Source organism: Myotis myotis, unplaced genomic scaffold, assembly GCF_014108235.1.
Source record: "Myotis myotis isolate mMyoMyo1 unplaced genomic scaffold, mMyoMyo1.p scaffold_m19_p_14, whole genome shotgun sequence".
Classification (NCBI taxonomy): domain Eukaryota; kingdom Metazoa; phylum Chordata; class Mammalia; order Chiroptera; family Vespertilionidae; genus Myotis; species Myotis myotis.
The window spans coordinates 27,385,019-27,410,417 of record NW_023416318.1 but is presented as its reverse complement, the minus strand read 5'-3'; the positions used below and the strand labels follow the sequence as shown (position 1 = coordinate 27,410,417).

General features: G+C 34.8%; 1 protein-coding gene across 18 annotated transcripts in view; it reads right to left on the bottom strand.

Moving 5' to 3' along the window:
• The window catches only part of NRXN1 (neurexin 1), a 999,389-nt gene that overhangs the window by 868,295 nt on the left and 105,695 nt on the right, over positions 1–25,399 (bottom strand). For 13 of the 18 annotated variants that reach the window (XM_036334601.1, XM_036334602.1, XM_036334612.1 and 10 more), the window contains exons 2-4: positions 23,084–23,101; positions 19,851–19,880; positions 19,050–19,061 (exon numbers count right to left, since the gene is read on the bottom strand). The exons of the other annotated variants lie outside the window; for them this stretch is intronic. In XM_036334601.1, coding sequence (XP_036190494.1) covers positions 19,050–19,061; positions 19,851–19,880; positions 23,084–23,101 — 60 coding nt within the window. The remainder of the gene's footprint in view (positions 1–19,049; positions 19,062–19,850; positions 19,881–23,083; positions 23,102–25,399) is intronic. 18 annotated transcript variants of the gene reach the window in all.

Here is a 25,399-nt window from a genome sequence, read left to right as displayed (position 1 = left end):
AAACTGTCTTTTACCAGGAAAAAGAAATCCCTATGAAAGCTTTTTGTACAGCATTCTGAATGCCTAAGGAGTCCTACTAAATTTCAAATACAGTACCAATTTTGGAAAGCAAATTCCGAATTCTTGTAGACTGAAAATTACTTCCTAATATAGATGACTCAAAGAGATACCTGTCAAACAGAGAGTTAAGACTTCTGACTGCCGACACAGCTTGAAAAGGAAGATGATGTATTTCCTATGGAACATTTGCCAAAGAACTATTCAGAGGAGAAATAATTAAAATTAAACTACAGTCACCAAGATAAATGAACCATAAACTGAAGCAATAGGTAGACTTTTCATTCTGATTTTCACATACTTCCAAATCCACAGAATTCAAGCATCTACAGAAAACCTCCACATCAATAATCTGACTGAGCAGAATTTCACTCTCATTTCTGAGGTTCTCATTGCTGGAGTCTCCAATGCAGTAAAATGGAAAATATTCCTGAGATGCAACTGGTCCCCGAGGGTCTACCACATTAAATGATTTTACAATGATAAAATGAGGTGCGATGAGTCTTCAAAGGAGGGTCCTTGCACTACACTGTGTTTATTAAATTCTAGGGTCCCCTCTGCCTCATCTCGGGCTTTGCTTTCAATTCTCCCCTTGCCAATGTGGTGCTGCTTCCAATGAGTTTATATTTCTGCATAAGGGCATCCCTGTGAAATGAAAATTACATATGCATGTGTATAAAAAGTAAAACCAATACAAACACACACACACACACACACACACACAAAAAAAAAACCTTTAAAAAGAGAAAAAGGTAAAAATAATATCAAAGATCTCTTTGAAGAGATCCTGAGCTTATTTTTTTCTCACATTTTCCTGGATGTATAAAAGAAATCTGTGGAAAGGCTATAAAAAAAAACTGACAGGAAACCACACAAATCACTTTTATGTTCTTGTTTACAGCATTTTTGCTTGACATAACCTCATGTAGGTGATGTTATAGAACCTTTCATATCTGGCAGAATTAAGTCAAATATATGAAATGGCGTTTAAGCAGCATAAATGCCAGCTTTCAAATGGCTTCGACATCAAAGCAATCAGCAAGGGCTTTTGAACACCAACTATTGCAGTGTACTAGGTGTCCTGGGGGATATGGATGCTGTTATGATATCAGGTACAAAGACGGTATTTTAAAAATATATAATGACTGGAAGGAATAAGACATGAAGCTACTAATAGGGCATTTTTGGTGTAAATCAAACACTCTAATCATGAAATAATCAGAAAATTAGACAATCTAGAGCAAACATGTCAAACTTGCAGCTCGCGGGTCACATGTGGCCCGCAGCGAATATTTTTGCAGTGCAGCCAATATAATGGTATGTAAGAAACATTTTAATAAAAATTTTGTAACTTAATTTTTACAATGTCCTGTTGGACATAATTAATAATGAACAACATTCACTAATGTCTGATTAATCATGTTGCATTAATTCCCCTTATGCGCCTTATGTGCGGGCACACCATTTCTCTCCACTAATACTAGCAGCAAATATTTTAGCAGCTGATTGCCACTTTATTAGGCTTGGACTGACTTGTTTGGTGTGTGCAAGAGGAAATATTTTGCTTTTGAAGAACAAGAAAATAGGTTTATTTGCATTTATGCTTATTAATATGTGCAGTTATTCAGTGCCTGACAAGTTAATGTTCAAGAAAAAATATTAATTTTTATTAAAATATTCTATTATTTTATGTTAACGATTACTCATTTATTTCAGCCCTTTGTAGTCAGCATGTCTCTATCGAAATAAACCTACGCTTCTATAAAAATTGAAGCTTTTGGGTTTTAGTTTTTTTTGTAGCCCACATAAACTTTGAGTTTGACATGCTTGATCTAAAGTAACATGCATGTTATAAGGGAGGGAAGAAAGAGCAATGCAAATAAAGCAAATACATCTCCCTGGCCATGAAAAGGAACTCAACATTTCTGAACCTCAGTTTCTCCGTGAGTGACAGGGACGAGCCTAAGAGAGTAGTGTCTACAATAACAAGTTGGACAATGCTGGATTTGTAAACGCATGATGGGTCTTGATTTTATCCCCATCATGATTAAATCCCCAGCCCTCACTATATAACAAACACCACACAGTATTATGCCTCCATTCTAAAAAGGAAGAGTCACTATCTGGGAATGCATCCTTTAAGAACTTGGCCATCACTGTAGAACTTGGGAAAGTTGCATCTTGGTTATGTTTTCTTACCTGCCAAACGGGAGTCAAATATCATTGCCCCTTTATCTCAGAGAGTTATTACAAGACACTAGATAAGGAAATGCTTTAAAAGTTGAAATTACATTAATAGATTAATTTAATGCATTAATCTATAACTTTACCTCAATGAGAACCACTAGTGCTAGTATTATTTAAAGAGGATAGGGAAATGGAAGATAAGTGAAGTTGGAAAACTACCTTTACAAATCATAAACAAGTATTTATGAATAACAGATGGAGCTGTTGAGAATGGAAAAGTACCATGAAAATGCTTTATACAGAAGGTTTTGAGCATATATTTCCATCCCATACAAATTTATTATTTTACAGAACTAAGGTACATAGAAAGGATAAAGCTATTTTTATTTACACCGGGCTAGAACTTTAAAAAAATAAACTAAAATAAGATACTGAAATTAGTTTGGGGACCCTTCTAAATCTCGTTTATGTCCTCTACTCTCTAGGAATTCACCACCCAGACTACCCCAACCTAAACTGTAGCTACCTCTCACTTAATGCTGTTGACCAAAATGACAGCTATTTAACCTAAATCATATTAACACTGAATTCAAAAAAATGATAGGAATGCGTTAATCTGGTTCAAAGCTTTGAATAATAACTGTTTCCATTGGACTGACAAAAGGCAAAATAGTGCCTCCTAATATACCCTATGGATCTTTTAAATAACCATTCTGTAAATTACAACATAAAATAAAACTTGGCTTCCAAGTAGCAATGGAAACAAATAGAAATGGTGACAGATACATGAAAACATGTATCCTCTCAGTGGGAATCCTCATATTTATTTGTGAAAACCTGAAACCCTTTCCTCTCAATATGGCCCTAGCCTAGACTAAGGAAGCCCTGTTGGCAAAGGCCAGATGTTGCTTATCACAGAGCTAAATGGTTCCACGGTACTTACATGGTAACATTGAATTTGTATGATTTACTCATTTGAAGCAGCAGGATTTGGAACGTTTTAATATAATTCATACACTCAAAAGGAAAAACTATGAAATTCTAGCCAAAGCCCAGAGATCAATGCCCTCTAGTAGTTTTCATGTTTTAAAATAAGAGACCCTCTTATTATCCTGAAGAAGGCTTAATATTAACACAGATGAAAGGCTATCACAATGTTTTTGAATCAGGACAGGGACTAAAAAATCCTCTCCTCTCTGTGCTCTCAGTGGCGGTCTTAAGATACCTACACAAAACCCTCAGGTTCCATCCAACACCACTTGAAATCTACTCTGTGAAAAGTAGAACTGAAGGGATACAATTTGTTTCATTACAGCAATTTCACTAGAAAAATGAGACATCAGGGTGGCCAGGCTATAGTGGGGGGAGGTGGAGGAGAGGATGGGGGGGATAAATGGTGATGGAAGGAGACCTGACTTGGGTGGCGAGCACACAATACAGTGTACAGATGATGTGTTGTAGAATTGTACACTTGAAGCCTGTATAATTTTGTTGACCAATGTCACCTCAATAAATTCAATAAAAAGGCAAATAAAATTAAACTGGTCACTTTCAGCCTAGACAGCACTACTCTCTTTATACTAGGTCTTGAAATAGAGTAAAAATTATCTTTAAGTCCCTAAGGATTAAACAGTCTATACCCAAATTTTCCGAGTGGAACAAACTTTAGAGTTGGCAACATAAAATAGGTTAAAATGACTGTCTTCTAAGTAGAAATTTTTGGTAGGAAGTAGGAGGCATTGAAGTTATGTGTTGAAATGATTCAAAGAGCATCATTTTACCTTGTAGGTTTGAGTCTTACATTTATTTGTTGAATAGCCAAACATTTCGTCTCTCAATTTCTTCATCCATAACACAATGCGCCTGCTATAAATGATCTGACTTTTTTCTTATCAGTTACTAATCTGTAGTTTATCTTGATACATATGTTTTTGCTGGGTGAGTTAAAATAAACCATCACCTCCAAGTTAAATTTTTTTATACTCTTTTGTAATTATAATCTCTACCCTGAGGGCCATATTCATCTTTGCATCTATGTGCTGAATGTGTCTCCCTGGATACTTTTTCTGTACTGTAAGATGAAATTTACTCTCTTACAGTTTCTTTCAGAAGCATGACACTTCTATTATTTATATTCAGGCATTTAAAGTCATCTTCAGTTATTTCCTTTCACCTCTCACATCCAATTCAATTCCTCCAATGTCTTCATTCATTTATTTGAGTATCTAGTTAGTGTTTTGCACCATATTAGGCACCATAGGAAGAACAAGACCCTGAAGAAATTTTGAATCTAATTTTTCACATTTGATCACTCCTTTTCTTTCTAGTTATTACCATAATGCTACAGGGTCCACTGCATTTTACAGGAATTGTTTTTACAACCTCCTAACTCGTTTACCTTTCTGTATTGATCCCATACTTCTTCAGTACTACAATTTGCAATCCACTCTATCATTAAAATGTATTTCTAAAGTAGGTTTCTGATAATGGCTCTCACCCCATCTTCCACACACATACACTAATTGACAGTAAATTGACTATACATAAGTTTCTAAATCTAGGGTCATAAACCAGGTTTCTAAAGCACCAGGTAAGAGATATGAATGTGACTATCTGGGTAGGGCACACAATAGGGAATTGTCAAGACTATGGAAATATGGAGAGTGCATACTGTGCCCTAAGACATTCGAATTCAATTAAAAATAACGACAACTATGAACCAGAATGTTACTGTTCCTTGATTCTATGCCTCCCTTCTAGTTAGAACAATATTTCAACCAAAACATGACACATTTGGAATGATGCTATTTCAATGTTTTTGATCATGCCCTTCTTCCATAGGTGCTCCCTTCCCTGGTAAGTCTATCCTCACTTCTCACTTATTCCAACTAAATTACTACTTCTTCCAGGAACTTACTTTTGTTCTTCAAATAAGAAGTAACCTGTGTCCTCCTATGTGGTCCCTATATTTTAGTTAAAACATGACATAAGTTTTCATCCTCCACAAAGGACTTTATAGAAAACCTTATACACAGAGTGTACCAGATCAGTGTATTTAGTGGAATGGAAAATCTAATGAATTACTTAAATATTTTCTCTACTAAATACAAATACCTTTCCAAATATCGATTCATGACTTCAACAGAGTATATCAAACATCTGAGGAAGAAATTTGAAAAAAAATTTAAACATGTATTTTGAACTATATGGAGAAATATGATCTTGCTAATAGTACAGTCAAAACTGATTGCATATTATTCAGGTTGAGGTAACAGTGGCTATTGAAGTGTGATCCCCAGTAGTATTCTTTTTTAAAAAAATATATATTTTATTGATTCTTTACAGAGAGGAAGGGAGAGGGATAGAGAGTTAGAAACATCAATGAGAGAGAAACATCGATCAGCTGCCTCCTGCACATTCCCCACTGGGTATGTGTCTGCAACCAAGGTACATGCCCTTGACCGGAATCGAACCTGGGACCCCTGAGTCCACAGGCCGACTCTCTATCCACTGAGCCAAACTGGTTAGGGCCCCAGTAGTATTCTGATGATACTTTTTTCTACCACATTTTTATCCATTTTTAAAAAACACCAAATGGATGTAAATCATAGTTGTTGATGGCACAAGGATGGAAATATAGGTAAAGATTCAGAATAGCTGACTGATTGTATCCATGAATTAAAATAAAACTCAGGATATTTTTCCCTCCATTTCTCTCTACTTGCACTAGTGTCTTCATTGATTCATACTCTCTTGGTGAATGTTACCACCATTCACCCAGAGACTTCTGATGGACCTGGGAGTCAATCATGACTCCAGTCTTGCCTTCACTCCTGCATAATCAATCAAGTCCTGTGGAGCCCAACTTCTTAGGATGTAGCAAATCTCTTCACTCTTCTCCATCTCTGATGCTATACAAAAGCATAAGCCCTTGATGTCCTTCTTGACTAAATCAGAATTACTTTGCTGTTTTCTTATCTTTAGTTTTGCATTCTACATATCTGTTCTTTTGCTGGAGTAATCTTTCTAAAAAGCAATTTTTATTTTGTTCCTTGAGGCTTTTCATCATCTTGACCCTTATCTGTTTCTCCAGTTTGATCTTTTAGGCTCCCTTGTTCCATTTATGTTCAGTTGCTTCCAATTCTTAGAATCAGCACTTCTCTAACATAGCTCCATGACTCAGCTTCCATGTTTCTTTTGCTTTAATGTTTCTTCTTGTGGTATACAAAAATAATGGTATCCTAAAGATGCCCAGAATTCCCAGAATTCAATCCCAGGATTTGTGAATATATCAGGTTACATGGTAAAGGCAATCAAAGTTACTTATATAATTAAATCTGCTAATCAGGTGACCTTAGGATAGGGAGAGCATCCTGAATCATCCAGGTGGGCCAAGTGTAATTACAAACTCGTTATAAGGAGAAAAGAAAAACAGAAGGGAGTTTAAGAGAAATGGGACCACCAAAGAATGGTCAAAGACATTCAAGGTTGCTGGCTTTGAAGTTAGAGGAAAGGGGTCACACTGTAGCTTTTTTTCCAGCTTCAAAAAGCTGGAAAAGGAAGCCGATTCTCTCCTAAACCCTCCAAAAAGGAACATCCGCTCTGCTGACACCTTGACTTTAGCCCAGTGAGATCCATGATAAACTCTTGACGTATATAACTGTAAGACAGGAAGATTGTGTTAATATGTTAAACTTATGGAACTTGTTGTTGCACTGAGAGAGAAGACAAGTAATACTACCCAACCATGGCATCTACTGAACACAAAACCACTTCTTAACACTCAGCTAATGAAGAATGTTGGTCCTTGTAAATGACTTCTATCATGTTTTAGCTGTTCATGGAACTTCCATGTAAAAATGTCTTTACCTACTACTGAGCCATAAATCTGAGACAGACACCTTGTCTCATAGCACATCTTATTTATTTTTATACTCCTAGCATACTACACAGGACACTGAGTAGATATTTATTATTTTATTAATTTCAAATGAAAAATTGAATAGAAGTATGTTTCATGTTTCAAGTAGGCTCACAGTAGTAATTGTTCAGTAGAGAATGGGAAGGCTGGCTTAATAGCAGTTTATGTGGAAAATTTTAGAAATTTAACAAACAACAAACTGACCCAAAACATAAAACAACAGCATCAACACACACACACACACACACACACACACACACACACACACACACACACACCTTTGAATGTGTCATTATTTCCAGAAACAGAAAATGCTTCCATTATACTTTGCCCTGCTCATTTAGGATACCGTAATTAATTTTGGGCTTAATGATGTTTAGAGATTTCCTGACAATTAGAGTATGTTCAAACTGGAACATGGCCAGGAAACATATGGGAAGGATTACAACACTGTGAAGGATGGTTTTAGAAACTGAAAATATAAAATTAGGAAAAGAAAAATTTGGATTTGGATATAATGGTGGGTAATGTATTCATATAAATTATTTTTTAGATATGGATGAGGAATTAGACTGTATTTAACTCCAGATATATTGAAAATACCAGAGCACAGCACACTGGAGAAACTCAATAAATATCTTAAGAAGCAACAATAACAACATGCAGATGGCCCATTGATGATAGCTTCAGCAGGCAGATTGATATTCAAATAAATAGAAAGCTCTTTAATAATTAAACTCTTCTTAAAAAGACTGTTACTTTGTGAGGTACCAAGTACACCCTCCTTATGGACATGTAAACAGTTTGTGTCATCACCCATCACAGAACCATCGCAGAACTACCAGGAGAGTTGGTTGAGTAGGCATTTGGAGTAGGAGACATCTAAAGAGCTCTACTCAAATGTATGATTCCATTTGTAAATTCCTTTTCCATTTTAAAGCAATTACTGTGATTCTCTGATTTCAGTGAATTTCACAGTTATCTTCTTTAAGACATATTACTACATACTTTCTGAATCCAGTAACGTACTTTTAATTTAAATATCTCTGGATCCAAAGCGTTAACAGACCTACCAAGTCACATGAATACATTCCCTCTGCCCCATACCAAGTTTTACGTATGCTTTCATAATTATCACTCTCACATAAGTTTCATGTCATTTCCAACTCTCCAAAACCTATCCAAAAAAGGAATTCAAGGACAGGAAGGAATTCTGATTTTCGTGTGGCATTTACAAAGACTGTACATTAAAACATTATTTTTGCAACAGAGCAGGGCTACTGAGAGATTCATCTTTGGCCAGGGGTAATTTCTAGTGTCCCCCCAAGTCACATGAACTGAGTAACCATTTCCTTTACTAGCTCCTGCGGTCACCCTCTCAGGTTATCATTTTTCTTGCACATCTTTCCTACCCAGGAAAATAATCTTGCTGTCACAGTAACCACATGACTATCTCCCCTTTCCCTACCACTTGGCTTTCTCACCTTCAGCACTCCTCTCCCTGCTTATACTTGTACCCACATCATCTTTCTAACCACTTCCTTTTGTAGATTAAAAAACGTCTGCTAATATATCACCAAATAACTGTCATTTCTAAAATGTCTTGTAAGTATATGAGCTCTTCTTTTTTTAATAGGCTATAGGGACCAAATTTCTATCCCCTGCAGCATATTCTTTGTAGAAATAACAGATTCCTGTTTTATTAAATGCCCCTCTCACCATAAGTTCCAAAATAAGTCATCATAATAAAATTTTTCATTGTACAGAGAGATGTATTTGTAGTATTTTTTTTTTTTACATGAGCTCAGCATTTGCTATTCAGCTTTCCCTTTGTCTGGCTCTCTTTACCATGGTCTATTATGGATAATGACCCTACAAAGTATCCAATGGTGGGCAACACATAATAATTTTAAATGTTGTCACATATTCAGTTGGATTTTGTTCTCTTTTTATATATAACATCTCTCAATTCTATACAATGAAAGTTTTAATGACCTTTCCTAAAAGGTTTGAAAGATCCCAATGACATCTTTACTTGTGTGAAAATCAACTGATTAGCTTCAAAGATAAAGGGTAGACCTAGTTGAATAACTATATAATCTTTCCCAATGGACCAACTTCTCTTAAAGCAAAATAATAATTATTTGTATTAACAAGAATAAGTCTTTCAGCACAGAAATGTGGATTGAAATAATAAGCTATCCATATCCCTGCAAAAAAAAATAAATAATCCTTCATCACTATGAAGAGAAGAATCATCAACTCTTAGAGGGCAAAATCCAATCTGACGATTTGGTAACACTTTACACAAAATAGCTGTGCTCTGAAAGCTTATGGGGAAGTTGAGGATTTTGTTTGTTTTATTTATTTTTTGTCCATATAGGATTGGAATTCACCATAGACCTACTGTATAAAATTATTTGCTAAGTTAAATTTGAGTTTTATAATGTGCCTCAGGTGACTGGCTGTGGAGAAGGGCTGGACAGCCAACCTGAGTACCAGTGGGTCAGAACAGTGGTAGGAGGTCAGGTGTTGTAAGTGCTTGAGAGATGGAGCAGATGTTCTAACAGGAAGTCAGCCACTTGACCAGCCTTGCTTACACAGCAACAGACCTCCTTTATACAGGACATTCTTCTAAGTAGGGAATGACATATTTGAAGTAGTTGCAGAAAAAAGACAGCTTAATAGGTCATGACATTACTCCTTACAAATAATGAGAGGGCACACGCAAAACAAAATTGTGCTCACATTCTCAGTCCAATTTTGGCTTTCTTGTGGGCCAATCAGCTTTTCTCTTTCCATCACATTAAATGACTCATAATTTCACTGCCTGCTCACAAAGAAGGCCACGGGTCACAGCAAGTAAAGATGAGTTAGTGCAAATCCAACCTCACTGATAGGGAAGTAATTTAAAATGTATATACCTTGCTGATAGTCAGATAACGCATTCTTCCATTTAAACCAGTAATCATTAGAAAGAAAGTCATAACAAGCCATCACATCATTCTTTCAAGTCAGCATAGCATCAACAATATCTGTTTACTAAGTTTAGCAGATTTCTGGCCCATTATGCCACTAGCAATTTGCAGAAACCTACGGTTAGCCTGTGGAGGAGGGTTTCCCTGTGAACTGAAATCACCACTGGCCAATTTAGGGATTTCCATCCTTCTGGCAGCACTTAAGCCCAATCTAAATGTAATTGTTTCCTCGAAGGGAGTAATTTAATTTTCTCCAAATGTCTACGGCCTTTATAATGCTAAGTCAAGGAAAGGAAATGAAAAAACTGGGCCGGCCCTAACCGGTTTGGCTCAGCAGATAGAGCCTCGGCCTGCGGACTGAAGGGTCCCGGGTTCGATTCCGGTCAAGGGCATGTACCTGGGTTGCGGGCACATCCCAGTAGGGGGCGTGCAAGAGGCAGCTGAATTGATGTTTCTCTCTCATTGATGTTTCTAACTCTATATCCTTCTCCCTCTCCCTTCCTCTCTGTAAAAAATCAATAAAATACTAAAAAAAAAAACAAAAAAAAACTGGGCCGGCTGACCAGGTAATTGAGGCCAAAGAAATAAAATATATATTGCTTAGAAACTTCGTATAACATGGAAGTCATTTTTATTTCCTGAATTAGTGTACTTTTGTGGTCTATATCAGGGCTACGTAATAAAAGTAAATACTAACAATTTACTGGTGTTTCTCCTATTCTAAATGAGTTATTGTGTAGTCATAGCCACATGGTAATTCCTGGGCAAAGAAGCCAAGCAGAAAAGGAAAACCTGCATTTAGGGGAACACATGTTTGGTATAAGTAGATATAATTTGAATGTGTGAAGACATGTCCTGAAAAAATGTTAGCTATTATTATCCTCTTGTTTACATTTAATGTCAAAAATCTTAAAAACATCTATTCTAAATAGCTGTGGCTTTACACCATGTGTAGCAGTCTTACATAAGGATTGGCGATTCCAGGAATAGTGACTAAGATCGAATGAAACCATTCGGACACTGTCTCTGTGTTTCCTACCTCTACTAAAAAGGACAAGGGATACGACTCTCATATTAAGGGAAATGTGGCCTTAGGACTGCAGTTTTGTTGCCTTTTAACTGAGAGATTTCCTACCATGTGGCTGTTCAGCACAGGTTCCACACTTAGGACAGCAGGCGGGGGACCTGTACTACTCGCTAATTATGCAGTCGAACACATGATCATTTTTCCTTGGATTGGAAAAATTTCAGAGGCCCTTTGAGTGTAGGTAGCTATTTGAGGGCCTGAGAAGACTGAATCTGTTTCTTTTAATGTTAGAAGCACAGGATAAGTCACATGAACGTAAAGGAGCAGAGATCCACTTCATTCTCTGAAGCTTTCACAATGTCACAAAGTGCCAAAAGGTACTTCCTAAAAGCCACATGTTATTTAGAAGCCGAACTTCCAGGAGCCTCTTCCAGTTACCTGTTATATACAGAGAGACATGTAAAGATGAATTACTGTCCCCTTAAAGAAATATCCCTTTAAGACTGAATATTAGAGAAATGTTAAAGGAAAGATTTGACCATCAGCGGTTGGAGTGGTTTTCAAGTCCCTTTCAAATTCTCTGAGACCACCGAAATAGGACAGAAAATAAGAAAGGTCAAGAGAGTCTGGTCAGAATCCTCCTCACTCCCAGTCCAAGGAGAAAAATTTAGTTTGATTTTATTTGCTTTGTCTTTCATAAGATTTACCTTGACACAAAAAGAGAAATGTGCAAATTAGCATTTGATGAGAAAGAAATAACATCCAAATTAAACTTTAAAGAGAAATTTTATAACTTGTTTAGCCAATCAGCCAGTTATTACTCAAGAATTACTGATTACCTACTGTGCCAGCCCTTGTTCCAGGAGCCCTCGAGATACCTGAAGGCAGGGCAGAGATCTCTGCCTTCTCATTTTCCAGTGGGAGAAAGACAGACAATAAACAGTCAACAAAATAAACTAAAAATTTCAAGTATGTTAAAAGATAATAATTGTTACAGAAGAGAAACGAGATTGTTCAGTTTCAGGAGAGGAAAATTATAATTTACATAAAATGGTAAAGACAAATCTCTTGAGAAGGTACCATTTGAGAAAAACCTTGAAGGATGTGAGAAGATTAGCTAATGATTAAGTATCTCAAGGTAATTATATGTTGTTACTTTTCCAGGAAAGATAGATATCTAAAAAGAGAACTCTCTAACTAGCTTTTCCGTGAAAATCTGGTCTTCAGGTGACCAAGTGGTTAGTATAAGCTCAACTCAGATATCACTCTAAGTCCTTAGTGAAAAAAACAAAACATTAATTGATGAAAAAGTTGTCTCTGGATGGTATTTCTGGTCCATGAGAAGATATTTACCTCCCTGTGTGCTTCATACTGTAAATTTGAATCTAAAAAGCAGCTCATAGCCAATGACCTCCTAAGTTTGTTCAATAGGGAGCCAAGTCCATTTCAGTGTCATCATTGTATGTAAAAGAATGTGAAAGTGTGAAGTTACGGAAATAACTAAGTAATTTTGGTTGAGTAGAATCAACCTTTAATGTTTTATTGTACCAATGTTCATCGTAGTATTTGCAAATATACTATACTGTTTCCCTGTTAAAAAGTGCAATCTTACTCCCTTAAAATGGAAACCTTAAAAATGAGAAGCAAAAGTATCCTATATAATACCCTATGGTTGGTTTCCTTAAAAACACCTCTAAATTTATTTTGTAAGAATAAGAGGATGAAACCCTGTTTTATGATTACTGGTGTGTAAGTGGACAGAGTCTTTAAAATCTCTCTAAGATTGGTTATTATATATCAGTTATTTTAAATCAAAGTATCTATCATATTGCTATTATATAAGCAATATTCCCTATCATGTCTTATATTTCAAAAAGTGTCAACAGTAGGTTTATTTTTTAAGATAATTAGTAATGTTCTTTCCTACCCTACAATTCTATAATTATAATTAAAAATTCCAATTTATTTAGCATATGAGCTAAGCACTCTGGGAAATTACACTGTTCTCTAAAACCACTGGCCAGCATAATTTAAGAAACACCCTCTTGCCAGCCTAATTGTGGTGATGCTGGTTTAAAAAAAAATACTAAACTCACAAAATACATTTTAAAAATGTAAATAAGATTAAAATCTTTTTTTAAAAAAAATCATTTCCTTTGGAAAAGGAATCATCCTTTTAAAATCCAGTATGTCATAATTTAAGTGTTTTGCTATTTACTATTTCAATAAAGCATCTAAATTTACATTTATACCACCTCAGTCTCTAAACTGTTATGCTGTTGAGTTCTTTCTGTGCTCTTTTCTGAGGATAAATTAATCCCTTCTAGTCTAATGAATCTTTGTTAAATTTATCAGTCATTCAATGTCATCATTTTTATAGAGTGTATAGGTACATGGAAAACTTCTCATCACAGAGCCAAATGAGCAGAGATACAAAGGTGCTGGGACTTTTATTTGTAATAAATGTAATGACAAAATTGATTAAATTGCCACAAGAGATAATACATATTTACTCTCCAAGTAAATTTTGTTGATTATATCAAGAACTGATGGGCATGTAGGCTAAAGGAGAACTGCAAAATTAATACCATTTCTAATAGTCACATAGCCTTCTCTGTACATCCTACTGATGAAGTAGACACTTAATATCTGATTTTACATAGTGGTAGTCTGGTCTTTCCATGTGCTGTGGCTGCAAATGAAGAGCATCCAGTACTGCAACAGTAGAAATCATAACAGACAATTCAAATTAATTTCTTTCTTAATTTCCATATGCACCAAACATAGGCATTTAAATACAGTAAGATTTTACCCATGGCACAAATGCTTCTACTAAAAAGACCTTTATATTATGAAGATAAATGAGGAAATTTGATTTAATACGCCACACAGAAGAAGAGACAAATGATATTTTCAAAATTAGTTCTACATCAGAAACCATAGCAAATGTATTTAAAAGTTGTAAAGCAAATAAGCATCATGATATTGGTGACTGGGAGCTGGGTACTTCACAGACAACTTAGCTATATACCAACACTATAGTTGAAAGATGGTAACAAAAATCTTGGAAAGAGAATGTATAAAACATACTAAATGCTTTATTCTTCTCTAAATATTAAAAATCTCAAATCTATCTAAGAGAAGATATTATAGAATATTCACCATGGCATGAAATTACAGATAAAGTTTTAAAACATAATTTTAATGTTGCTTATCAATTAGTTGTAGTGATCAATTATATCTAGGTATTAACACAATTAGTTTTGAGAAAAATCTAATTTTATTTTCTTCATAAATTATTTGAAGAACTTAATTTTCACTAATACATTACAATTTTGGCACTTTTAAAATGTGTGATCATATGCTTGACACTTGTAACACCTTGGCCTTCTATGAGAAACCAGGATAAGCAAACAATGAATGTTCATTTGAAAGAGTCAAATGAACATTTATTTTGCAAATATGCTGTAGGATTTATGAATGCAATGAAAAGTAAATATTCTCATATCATAAGATAAGGCTCAAATTTTGGCTTTTTTGAAAGTTTACAATCCAAACCCCATTTATACACTGGTTTTATGGTATAGTATATCACAATTGACACAGTATGAGTGAAAAAAGAACTCATGTGAACCACAAAAGAGAACATCAGATCTGAATTGCAGTAACATTTCTGTGCCTGCTTTTGCACAAACAGTGCAAGTTAGAAAACAAAATTTGATTATTTGCCACTGTGACAGTGAATAACATGACAATTTTTGAAAACCTAAAACACAAAAATTGATTGATTTCATTTCCTTACAGACCCATTGCTGTGCATATGCTAAGGCATATTAAATTGACCGCAGATTGGTGCCTTACTGGAAAGATACACTGCAACTTTGCAAAAGGATACGAATGATGGGAAGCAAAAGAAACTTTAGAGATGGAGGCTGAGAGGATTCCATGCAATCTGTTGCTATTATCCTTTCTACCTATTTGAGTAAGTTTCTTTCTCGTTTCCACCCCCAACTTTGCCCACACCAAATCTTCCACGTCCTTCTTCACATATTCCTCTTCCAACATGCTCCCTGCCCATTCACATACTTAAGTCATGAAAATGACATAGTCAAGATAGTTAGAAAAATGCTCTGGAAGCACATGGCCTAAAAGAAAGGCAACCTTCCTGCCCTCATGGAGCTTACATTCTATTAGGAACAGCTGACATTAGATTTATAATCTCATATAAATATGTAATTACATATATGATGATAGCTATGAAGAAAAAATCCGGCCTCCAATCAAAACATCAACACTTATCTGGCAACTATTGACCTGAGCTCTTGAGCTATTAACTAGCCATGCTGGCTGGATCTGCAGTGTGAGTTACTTTAACATGTTCTCGTATAAATATTCACTTATTACTTTCATACAACCATTGAAATATAATTAAATAGTAAAATATAATTTAATCATTGTTGGAATAAAAGGACCAGTTAAACATACATGGAAAAACAAAACAAAAAAGTAAATTCCCAGGTAAATAGATAAACCTATATGTAAAATAAAATGGGGAATGAAGTTATTAGCACTATCAATGGCCCCAACGATACCAATGACAGATTACAGATCTAAAAAGAAAGCAACCACAATTTCACAATGATTTGGATCCATCTAGTCACAAGCACGTTTCTTCTAGAGAATATCTCTTCAGCTATACCTTAAAAAGCTATAAATCACTGAAAGAGTGTTTATTCCTAACTGTATCTAGTTAAAGGTGACATATTCTTGCTTATAAAACATGAAACCTATTCCAAATAACTGAATCCAGAATTTGAAACAGAATGACCAATTAAAAATATGAGGCACGGCTTTACCAGTTTGGCTCAGTGGATAGAGCGAGGCCTCGGCCTGCTGACCAAAGGGTCATGGGTCAAGGTTGCCTACCTTGGTTGCAGGCTCCTCCCTGGGCCCTGGCCCTAGTTAGGGCTCATCCAGGAGGCAACCAATCTATGTGTTTCTTTCACATCAATGTTTCTCTCTGTCTTTCCCTTTCTCTTCCACTCTCCCTAAACATTAATGGAAAAATATCCTTGGGTGAGGATTAACAAAAAATAAATATAAATATGAGACACAATGTCCTACGGGAAAAAGGAGAAAGCTTCCATTTCATTCATTTTGATTCTGTGAGCACATCACAGTGTCTCTAGTTGACTTAGCTGTTTTTGTGATGTATAAATGGTCAGTTTCCAAACCCTAAAAATTAATTAGGGAGTATGGAAGGATCCGCACCAACTCTGTAAGGATACAGCACAATGATCCCAGTGCTTACCTCTACAGAGAGGACTGGGGAAGATGATGAAGAAGGTTATCACAAGGAAATGTTCTCTTTAGATGACTTACTTTATTTCCTTTTGTTCTTTTTTTTAATGAAATGTATTCATTTATCACTGGGCATTTAACTTTTTAGAAAATATTTAAGAATCCATACAGAAAAAAAAATAATAATAATAATGCTCCTGAATCCAATTTTGCTTCTGGATTAACGAAAACAATAAAAAGACATTAATCCAGAGAGAATCATTCCAGAGACCCTGAAATCACTTCTCCTAAAGAGACAAGTAGTGCCAAGAAAAATTCCCCAAGATTATATTGTGACAGAAATATTTGGAGGCATGAATTTACAATCCATATCTATTATTTTAGACTGGGCATTTTATGTACAACTAGGATCTAACCTATAGAGGAAGTTAAAATGTAAAGTTACTAGACAGTTTGCGACTTCTCCAACAGGCAAGGACATGAGCAACCCCGCTTCATGTTATGTTTCTCACTGCCTTTTCCCACCGCACAGCACTTCCATTCTGTCATGTGACTCCCTTGCTCACATTTTCATTTCCCTATTATAAATGACACTCCTTGGGTGTGGATGCATGGCATCGTCAAGATTGGATTTTTGATCTAGAATACAGATTTGTTGAATTAACTTGCAATTAAAGAAAACTTACAAATCACATTTCTCATTTCTAGCCACCGAATTAAACAACATGCAAAGGTTGCGTGTCATTTGCAAAATACTCAATTCCATCTTCTTTCTCCCATTTAATATCGAAAAGCATCCTGGTCCCATTCACCGAAGCATGTAAAGGAAAAAACAAAGTCCTGGCCTCTGTAGTTTTGTGCAGATTGATGAATACCACTGGATGAAGACTTTAGCAAAAATATGCTTGACACACATAACAGAAAACACTTAGGTCTGGCATAGGAACACGGAATGAAGTGACACTTGAACATTAATTACACCAAAACAAATACCAGCGTAATATAAACATGAATTATTCTTTATGTAGTGTTAATAGATTATATAATTAGAGAATTATTTTTAAAGGTTACTTTTTCACATCATAATGAATGCATGTGTGCATATTTAGAAAGTTTGTCTATGTGTATGTACTCATACCAATATACACAGGAACATATACACAAACACACATAGATATACTTCACTCAGCCAGTAAAAGAAAATATAAATACAGCTCACTCTATGCCATTCTGAATCTTACACTAAGGAATAGGTGGGACATGCCCACTTAAGAAAGAAAAGTGAGTGGCGATTTGTCCTCAAAAACAAGTTTAAAAAGCACCCCAAATGGTACACAAAATACCAATGGCATACGAAAAGAATCAATACATACTGTTATTTTCATGTTGCTGGAAGGTTAAAATGAGATCAAATTATATTATTAAAAAACCGGTTGACCACAACACAAACTGCAATAAGCATATGTTGTTTTTTGTAAACTCAGAGTATCCAAACAACATTTGTTTCTAAAGCTCTACTTTACACATTTAAAACATCGATACCATTTCCTCCTTATTGCTCAGCTCATGTTCAGGTGCTTGTATAGGCAGAAAAGTGTCCCTGCTAGATGACACAAACGTGAAGCTGCAGAACTGGGGGCTTTGGTCCCAATTCACCGGATTAGGATTCAGAGCATAAGAAAGATACAGAGAATTCAAGGATAAGATACATTCCTGTGTTTAAAATAACCAGGGAAAAACACACAAATGCAAACAAAACAAAACAAAATGTAAACCCCCCCCCCCCCAAAACTGGAGACCAAGGGTCCATTCACTGATCCATTGTTTAAAGTGTTTAGTTTAAAGGTGATGATACACATCTGTCACAGCTGCCTACCATGGACCTCCTTTCAATGAACACAATGTGGATGGTTCTAAATGGTGAGTTACACATGCTTTTCAATTTGGCACCAATGCTCTCAAAGAGTACACATGCCTGACTTACCAAGTGATGCAGGGATGGGAGCCTGGTGGACAGCGTTCTCAAACAGAGTTAGTATGCACAGAAAAAGAACAGGCTTATCTTGCTCCTTTGTTTCTCTCTTTCAGAGCACTGCTTTTTCCGGGATATCATGAAGTTAATGTGCGCATATGACCTCTAGCAGACAGCATGGTGATGAGCGGGGCCATTTCAATGCTGCGCATGCTCAGACTTACATCCCAAGGCAGAATGGCAGGGGTAGGTGGGCTCCAGAGTTAAAAGTTTGAGGATGGTATATTTATGGTGACTACACACAGCATTTAATTGCCATTGAATGACACTGCAAAGACTGATGCCGAAACCTGTAGCTAATTTTTAAATACTCTAATTATATAAGCAGCTGACAAAAAAAAAAATCACACTAAAGAGCAAGAGAAACAACGAGTGAAACATTTTGATGGATTTTCTCTTACCTTAAGTTCATAAAATATTCATTAACACTCATACCTACCTCCCAGTGCCCATTACTAATACCAAAAGGTGCAAATACATTTGCATAACTTAGACACACTGTAATTCATACAGGTGATATTAAGTAGAAATAAAAGAGTGTAATACCTTTACTTTTACCTATTGATTTGGTGAAATGGTTCCATGAAGAAAGGGTTTCCATACAAAGAGAATAAAGAGGAGAGAAACAACAATAAGAATTATGAATATATGCAAATGCACTACTCTTTGAAAATTAATCAAGAAAGCATAAGTAAGGGTTTAAAAACAAATGGAAATACAATCAGTATACGTTGACAATCCTGCCTTTTTTTAAAAGGCAGTACATGCAAGGAAATTGGAAAGCCCATGCTCACTTTAAAATATTACACAAAGAGGAGATACATAACGACTGCAGGTAAAAGAAGTATTGATTCTGTGGAGCACTAGACTCAGCATTCTAGAAGCCAGAAGCCAAAGATGTCTGCATGTTCCCAAACTGCCATGCACTGGGTGAAAAATGGACTCTTTTTGGTACACGAGGTTAAACTGAATATCCTCTTTCAAATATTAATTTGTGGCGGTTTGTGGTTTTTCTTTACTATAACTACCCTTAAAATTGCATATGCTGATAAGTGTATGGAATCTTCCAATCACAAGTCCTTATGTCTCATTTATTTTCAGCTATTACAGTGCAAAGAATGAACAAAAACAAAAACAAAAGTCAAAGAAGTCAAAGGAGCAAACCACAAATCAAACCAACATATAAAGAGAATAACACATGAAAAAAAAAAAGTGAACAAAAGTATGTATTTAATTTGCAGCCAGACAATTTGCAAGCATTTGCCCATCCTTTGCAGGGACGGCGTGAAAGCAGCTACGAAACAAGGAAACACGGGAAGCAGAGTGGAAAAGGAACAGAGCCCATACCTTGGTCGCCCATCATCAGGTGCGCCAGACCTTGAAGGGAAACAAGAGCACAGTCAGCAATAAACAAGGGAGCATGGGAAGGCGGGGTTGTCACAGTGACAAAAATGTTCAGTGACAGACATCTTGTTTCCTATGAGACATGTCTGTATCACAGAAGCAAATCAAAAAGCATTCTTTCAACCCCTGGTTGGAATGCTTTGGGGCAAAGAGTTACAGACTGTATGTAGTTTAAACACTGGCATATGCTGCACCGTGTATTTCTTCTATGTATCAGTTGGAACAATGAGGAGCATAAGAGGAGCATGACTTAAAATCCAACCAATCCCTTACGTACTGAATCTGCCCCTGACGCCCCGCGATGAGACTGTTTTGAACACAGCCTCCACAGGGCTTGTCAGACTTCGGTGATGCAATTATATTTGTAAAAACCCAAAGGAATACCTGAAATATGGGCTGGGTCTGATCTTTTTCCCCTCATCAGTAAATGAGAAGTTTCATAATTAAATGAAAAGAAAAAAAATCTTAGTCACACTGAAATGATAATGCAGAGATGTCTCCTTGTCTGACACATGTGGCGACTAACTAAGCTTGTTCATATACAAAGATCATTAGACATGCAATTGCAAAGTTAGAATTTACTATTAAGAAACAATGCATTAGGTTTAAATAGGCTCAATTAGCTTTCCATGGAGAACAAATTATTTATCATTTTACTTAAACATAACTTAAATACTAAACTATGAGTTAATGTAAGTGATATACAAATACATATAAGAAACAATTTCATTAAGGATGTTTTCTGAAAGAGTACTGAATTCCCTTCATTTAAATTATTTATTATCTATTACTTGACAATTAACTTCAGAGTGAAGATCTTCCTTTCTAAAGAATATTACTAATATTCTTTTAAAAATATATTTTACTACCCAAGTAGACACTTTTTAAGGAATGGCATAATTCCTAGTTTTTATTCTACATTCAGGAGTAAAGCTACTCTTCAATCCATGTATATTAAAAAACACGGGGAAATGTTACAACATTATAGTATGCATACAATTTCTATAACATTTATATTCCCTTTCCTTGTGTTATTTTAAATATATTTGAGACTTTACTTGAGATACATAACATTATGCATTACTTGCATCATTATTAAAATAATCTGTTATTTCCTTAAAATTTTGTGGATATTAAAAATTCCTTCGGGCATACACAATTAAAATCATCATATAATTATATGAAAATTATTAAACATAGTTTAAGGTTTCTGTAATCCAGCCTCTTTTTGCATTTTCTAAGTGATTTTAAAAAGAAAATATAATCACACAGACAGATTAAAAAGTTTATGATCAGTTGGTGATTCGTGATTATTTCATATGCCTAGAAATAGTGGCTTATCTGTTCAAGTGATGTAATTGTTTCATTTAATTTCACTTTTAAAACTACTATACATATTTACTAATAACAGCTTATAATATTGGGTAGACTAAATCAGGGAATTATCCCTGTATCAGATGTAACTTTTACAAAATATATTAGACAGCTCTAATGGTTTTTAATACGACCCTAGTAAGGATGAAAATAGATTTCTAAAGCATTCACATTCCTCATGCTAGATTTCCTACTTCTAAGGGAACTCCACTATATTACCAAAGTTAATTTATAAATAGGTAGGTTAAAATTATGATTAAGTAAACTTATTACAATAGTGATGGACCGACATTCTGAAAATTTTGCCAAAAATGTTCATGGGATGATTGTGTGTGAAGAGAGAGGCATTCATGCTTATTCAGCTGGTTTTAAAGCCCATTGGAATGCAATTGGATTTAGGGGGAAAAGAACGAAAACATGAAACTTTACAGGATGAGTAAGGAAATGCAAAAGAAGTTTAAAAATATACTGAGAAAAACTTTCCATCTTAATTAACATGCACAATATAAATGACACTGGTTTTTGAAAAATATCAGGCCTATCAAGTGCATGCTCACATGCTATTACAATTATAGTAGAGAAAAACGGAAGCCTTATACAGAGCCAGCACTTTGGAAAATCATCATTGAGGATTTCTTTTGAAGTTTTAATCTCTTAAACAATAAAATAGACATGTTCAGCAACCAAGCAACTGTACTTTACATGAACGAATCACAAACAATATGCTGTAACTTGCTACTGATCAACTTCATATTACCATGAATTGTTCTTTATTTGAAACATCAAATCTTAGTAACTTTATTATTTATCTATAACATTTGATGAGGACTTTTGTTCTAAAACAAATATTTATTATTTTTACAGAATGATTTTATTTCGAAATATTGCAGCAAAATGAAATATGCTAAATGTTTGCCTCTGACGTGTAGATACTGGTTAATTGTTTATGCAAAAACTTTTAATACTATAATTATATAATTTGATAGAATACCATCTTTCCTTCTGGAATTCTAAACTCTACCTAGTTTTTTTTGAATTTTTATAATGAAGAGATTTGTTTGACAGCACACTGACAAACGCATTTAAGTCCTTTGAAAGTAGAATGCTGAAATATGCTGAATTTATTGGATTCAATAGAAAAATACATATACCTTTGTCAAAATTTCTTGAGAGATAGTGTTTTAAAAACTTGGATAAATATTGTAGTTTTACTTAACAGACACAGAATATTACAAGCATACTTACCATTAATCATGGTGGGGTGCTTTATGCTCTCATTGCCATTGGCCGAAGGCTTATTTTTTAATCTAAATATATGCCTCTTACTTACAGTCAGTACTTTATTCTGTGTTTTTATGAATCATTTCATTTAAAACTAAACCAATGGGCTTGAGATGATGTGATGCTAAACAATTCCAAAAGAAAAATAAATCATTTTGATCAAGAAAAAAATGGAGAAAGGATCATGCACTATGTTCTGAAACTGCAAATAAATACTTTCTCATTTAATATTTTTAAAAAATGGATTGCATTATTTTTCCATACAGAACACTGCAATTACGTATTCTAATATGGACTGCTGAAATCCATCAAGGATTGGCATCAAGGGTGAAGGCGTTTCATATACGCGGGGTGGCCGGGGTACAGGGTATGAGTGTTCTATATGAAAAGTGATGCACAATCCACAAATCAACAAATGCTCAAAAAGATGTTCAACTTACCGTCTAAATTTGAGATGTACTCTGTTAATGCTAAGAAATAAAAGGCAAATGAGAGTTGAAAAAAGAGTAAAAAGCACCCACCTTCCACATTGTTGTCTTCTGAAAGCACATGACAAGGAGGGAGAAAAAAAGGAAAAACATTCATTAAGCAGCATGCAGACTGGACCTTGCCTTTGCATGTCTTCCTCATGCAAGGCACCAACACAACATGCAGTGCTCCATGGCTACCGTCCAAAGGGGAAAACAAAACCATGGGAAGCAGGTTCTCTCCCACTGGCAGCATTTAAAAAATATGACCAAATTTCAGTAATACTGGTATTTCCTGAACAAGGAGTTTTAAAGTCTTTCACTGCCTTGTGTAAAGCAAACATTCTTACATGTTGCTGGCACGGTTTTCCTAGGCAATAACTTTTAAAGCTTTTTTTATACCATTTTTAAAGATTCTATTTCTAAATTCTCATTTAGACTTCGATGAAAGAAAAATAAACATGAAGTCTCATTTAAAGATATTCCAGTTCTACTAAATATATAATCAATTTTCTATCATGGCCTTTAAGTATTTCTAATACTTCACTTTTTTTCCTTAAAGAAACACAACATAAATACGCAACCAAAGACTACAATTTATTTGACTTATTTTTCGTGTTCATATTTTATTGCAAATGACGATAGTTTATTGTAACTACGAAAATGCTTTTAAATGTTAAGTGGAAAAAGTAACCATTGCAAGAGAAGTCCATTTGGCAATGTCCATTAGGCAAAGTTTATCAAGATTTATTTACTTTGTATTTCTGTTTAGGGTGTGAATGTGAACAGAGTTAAGATAAAGATAATATTTGATAAACTTTTCCCATACATCTATATAATATTTACATATTTTATATGTTTACTTAAATAAATTTCCACATATGGATAATCAAATTTGTATATGTATTTCTACAATTAATCAATACAAGTGAATAGGATTTACACTATTGTTAGTATGCACTGGAGAATTTACCAACTATTTGAGACACAGGCCTTGGCATCCAGGTAGGAAATGTAAGGGAAAACTGTCTTATGGGACTAGGGAGAGAAAAAGGTTTCAATAGCCATCAAAATTTCTCCAATAATAAAGTATATCCATGTTGAAATTCCTAGGCTCATTCTTACATTTCATTTAATTAGCTATACTTTTCTCAAAGTGCTCATTTGATCAAAAGTGTTTTATAAACAAAACAATAGCAAATGTAAAAATGAGAGAATACAACTAAAAGTGAATCATTTCATAAGTTTCAGCAAATAACATTTTAATGGTTAAAGTTATTAATGATTTAAAAATCATCAATTTTCTTTAAATTGTATTAGCTGGAAACTGAAATGTCAACAGAGGCACATTTACTCATATGGTCTTACTATAGAGTAGAAATAGCTAGTGGAGAAATGTGGACAATAACATCTATACAAACTATGTGCTTTGCCATAGTTGATTTTTGAAAGCCATTTTAAAAATGAAAGCAATACTGTATATGTGATAGTCATTTACTGGGAGGGTTTGGTTTCCAATCTACCAAATAAGAAATTAGACTGAGTTTGTTACTGTTCAATGGCAACTCAGACATGACATGAACACAAATATTAAAGTTTTATTTTATCAATTTCAATGTGAAATCATACAAAGACGTAGATACTTTTGATATTTAAGATACATTTTGGTTTTATACTAACTGCCCTTGAAATTCTATTCCACATTTAAGGTGATTATTTTAATAAGACTTTAATATGTAGAGTAATAACAAAATCAGGGAGCTTAAAAGAGCCAAGTGCTGGGAAGGTCTAGCAATTACTACAGCACTATTTATAATTTCTGTAAACAAAAAGTTGGCAAATATGGCTGTGAGTAGTACAATCCCAGAAAGAGATTTTGGTTAAGTGCTGCATGAAAATCCAATAGGAAAATAAAATAAACAAGTAAGTAAAACAGGCCCAGGCTTGACACCAATTTGTAAAATGTGCTGAATAGGATACCAGGGAAAGAAGTTCTGCTAACAAAATAAAGGTCACAGATTTGCTCCCAGAAAGTAAAGTCATTTCACTGTTAACGAAGGCCCAGGACCACAGCTGGTGCCACTAAACCCACCCCACCTTCAAGCATTTTTCTGAGATCTTATTCATAAGGAAAACAAGGCTGACTCTTCCTATGCAAATCCAAGTCATGCCCAATGTGTAAACAAATCCTGACCTGACCAAGTTCAGAAAAATGTTCTATGTCAGAAGACTTGAATTAAAAAAAAAAAAAAAAAATCAAAGTACTAGAGTAAAAGGAAGGGTGAAATGTTAACTTCCAAAAAAAAAAAAAAAAAAGTAAAACTGGCTTGGGACAGGCTTGCCCTGAGTCTCCATATATTTCCAGATTCA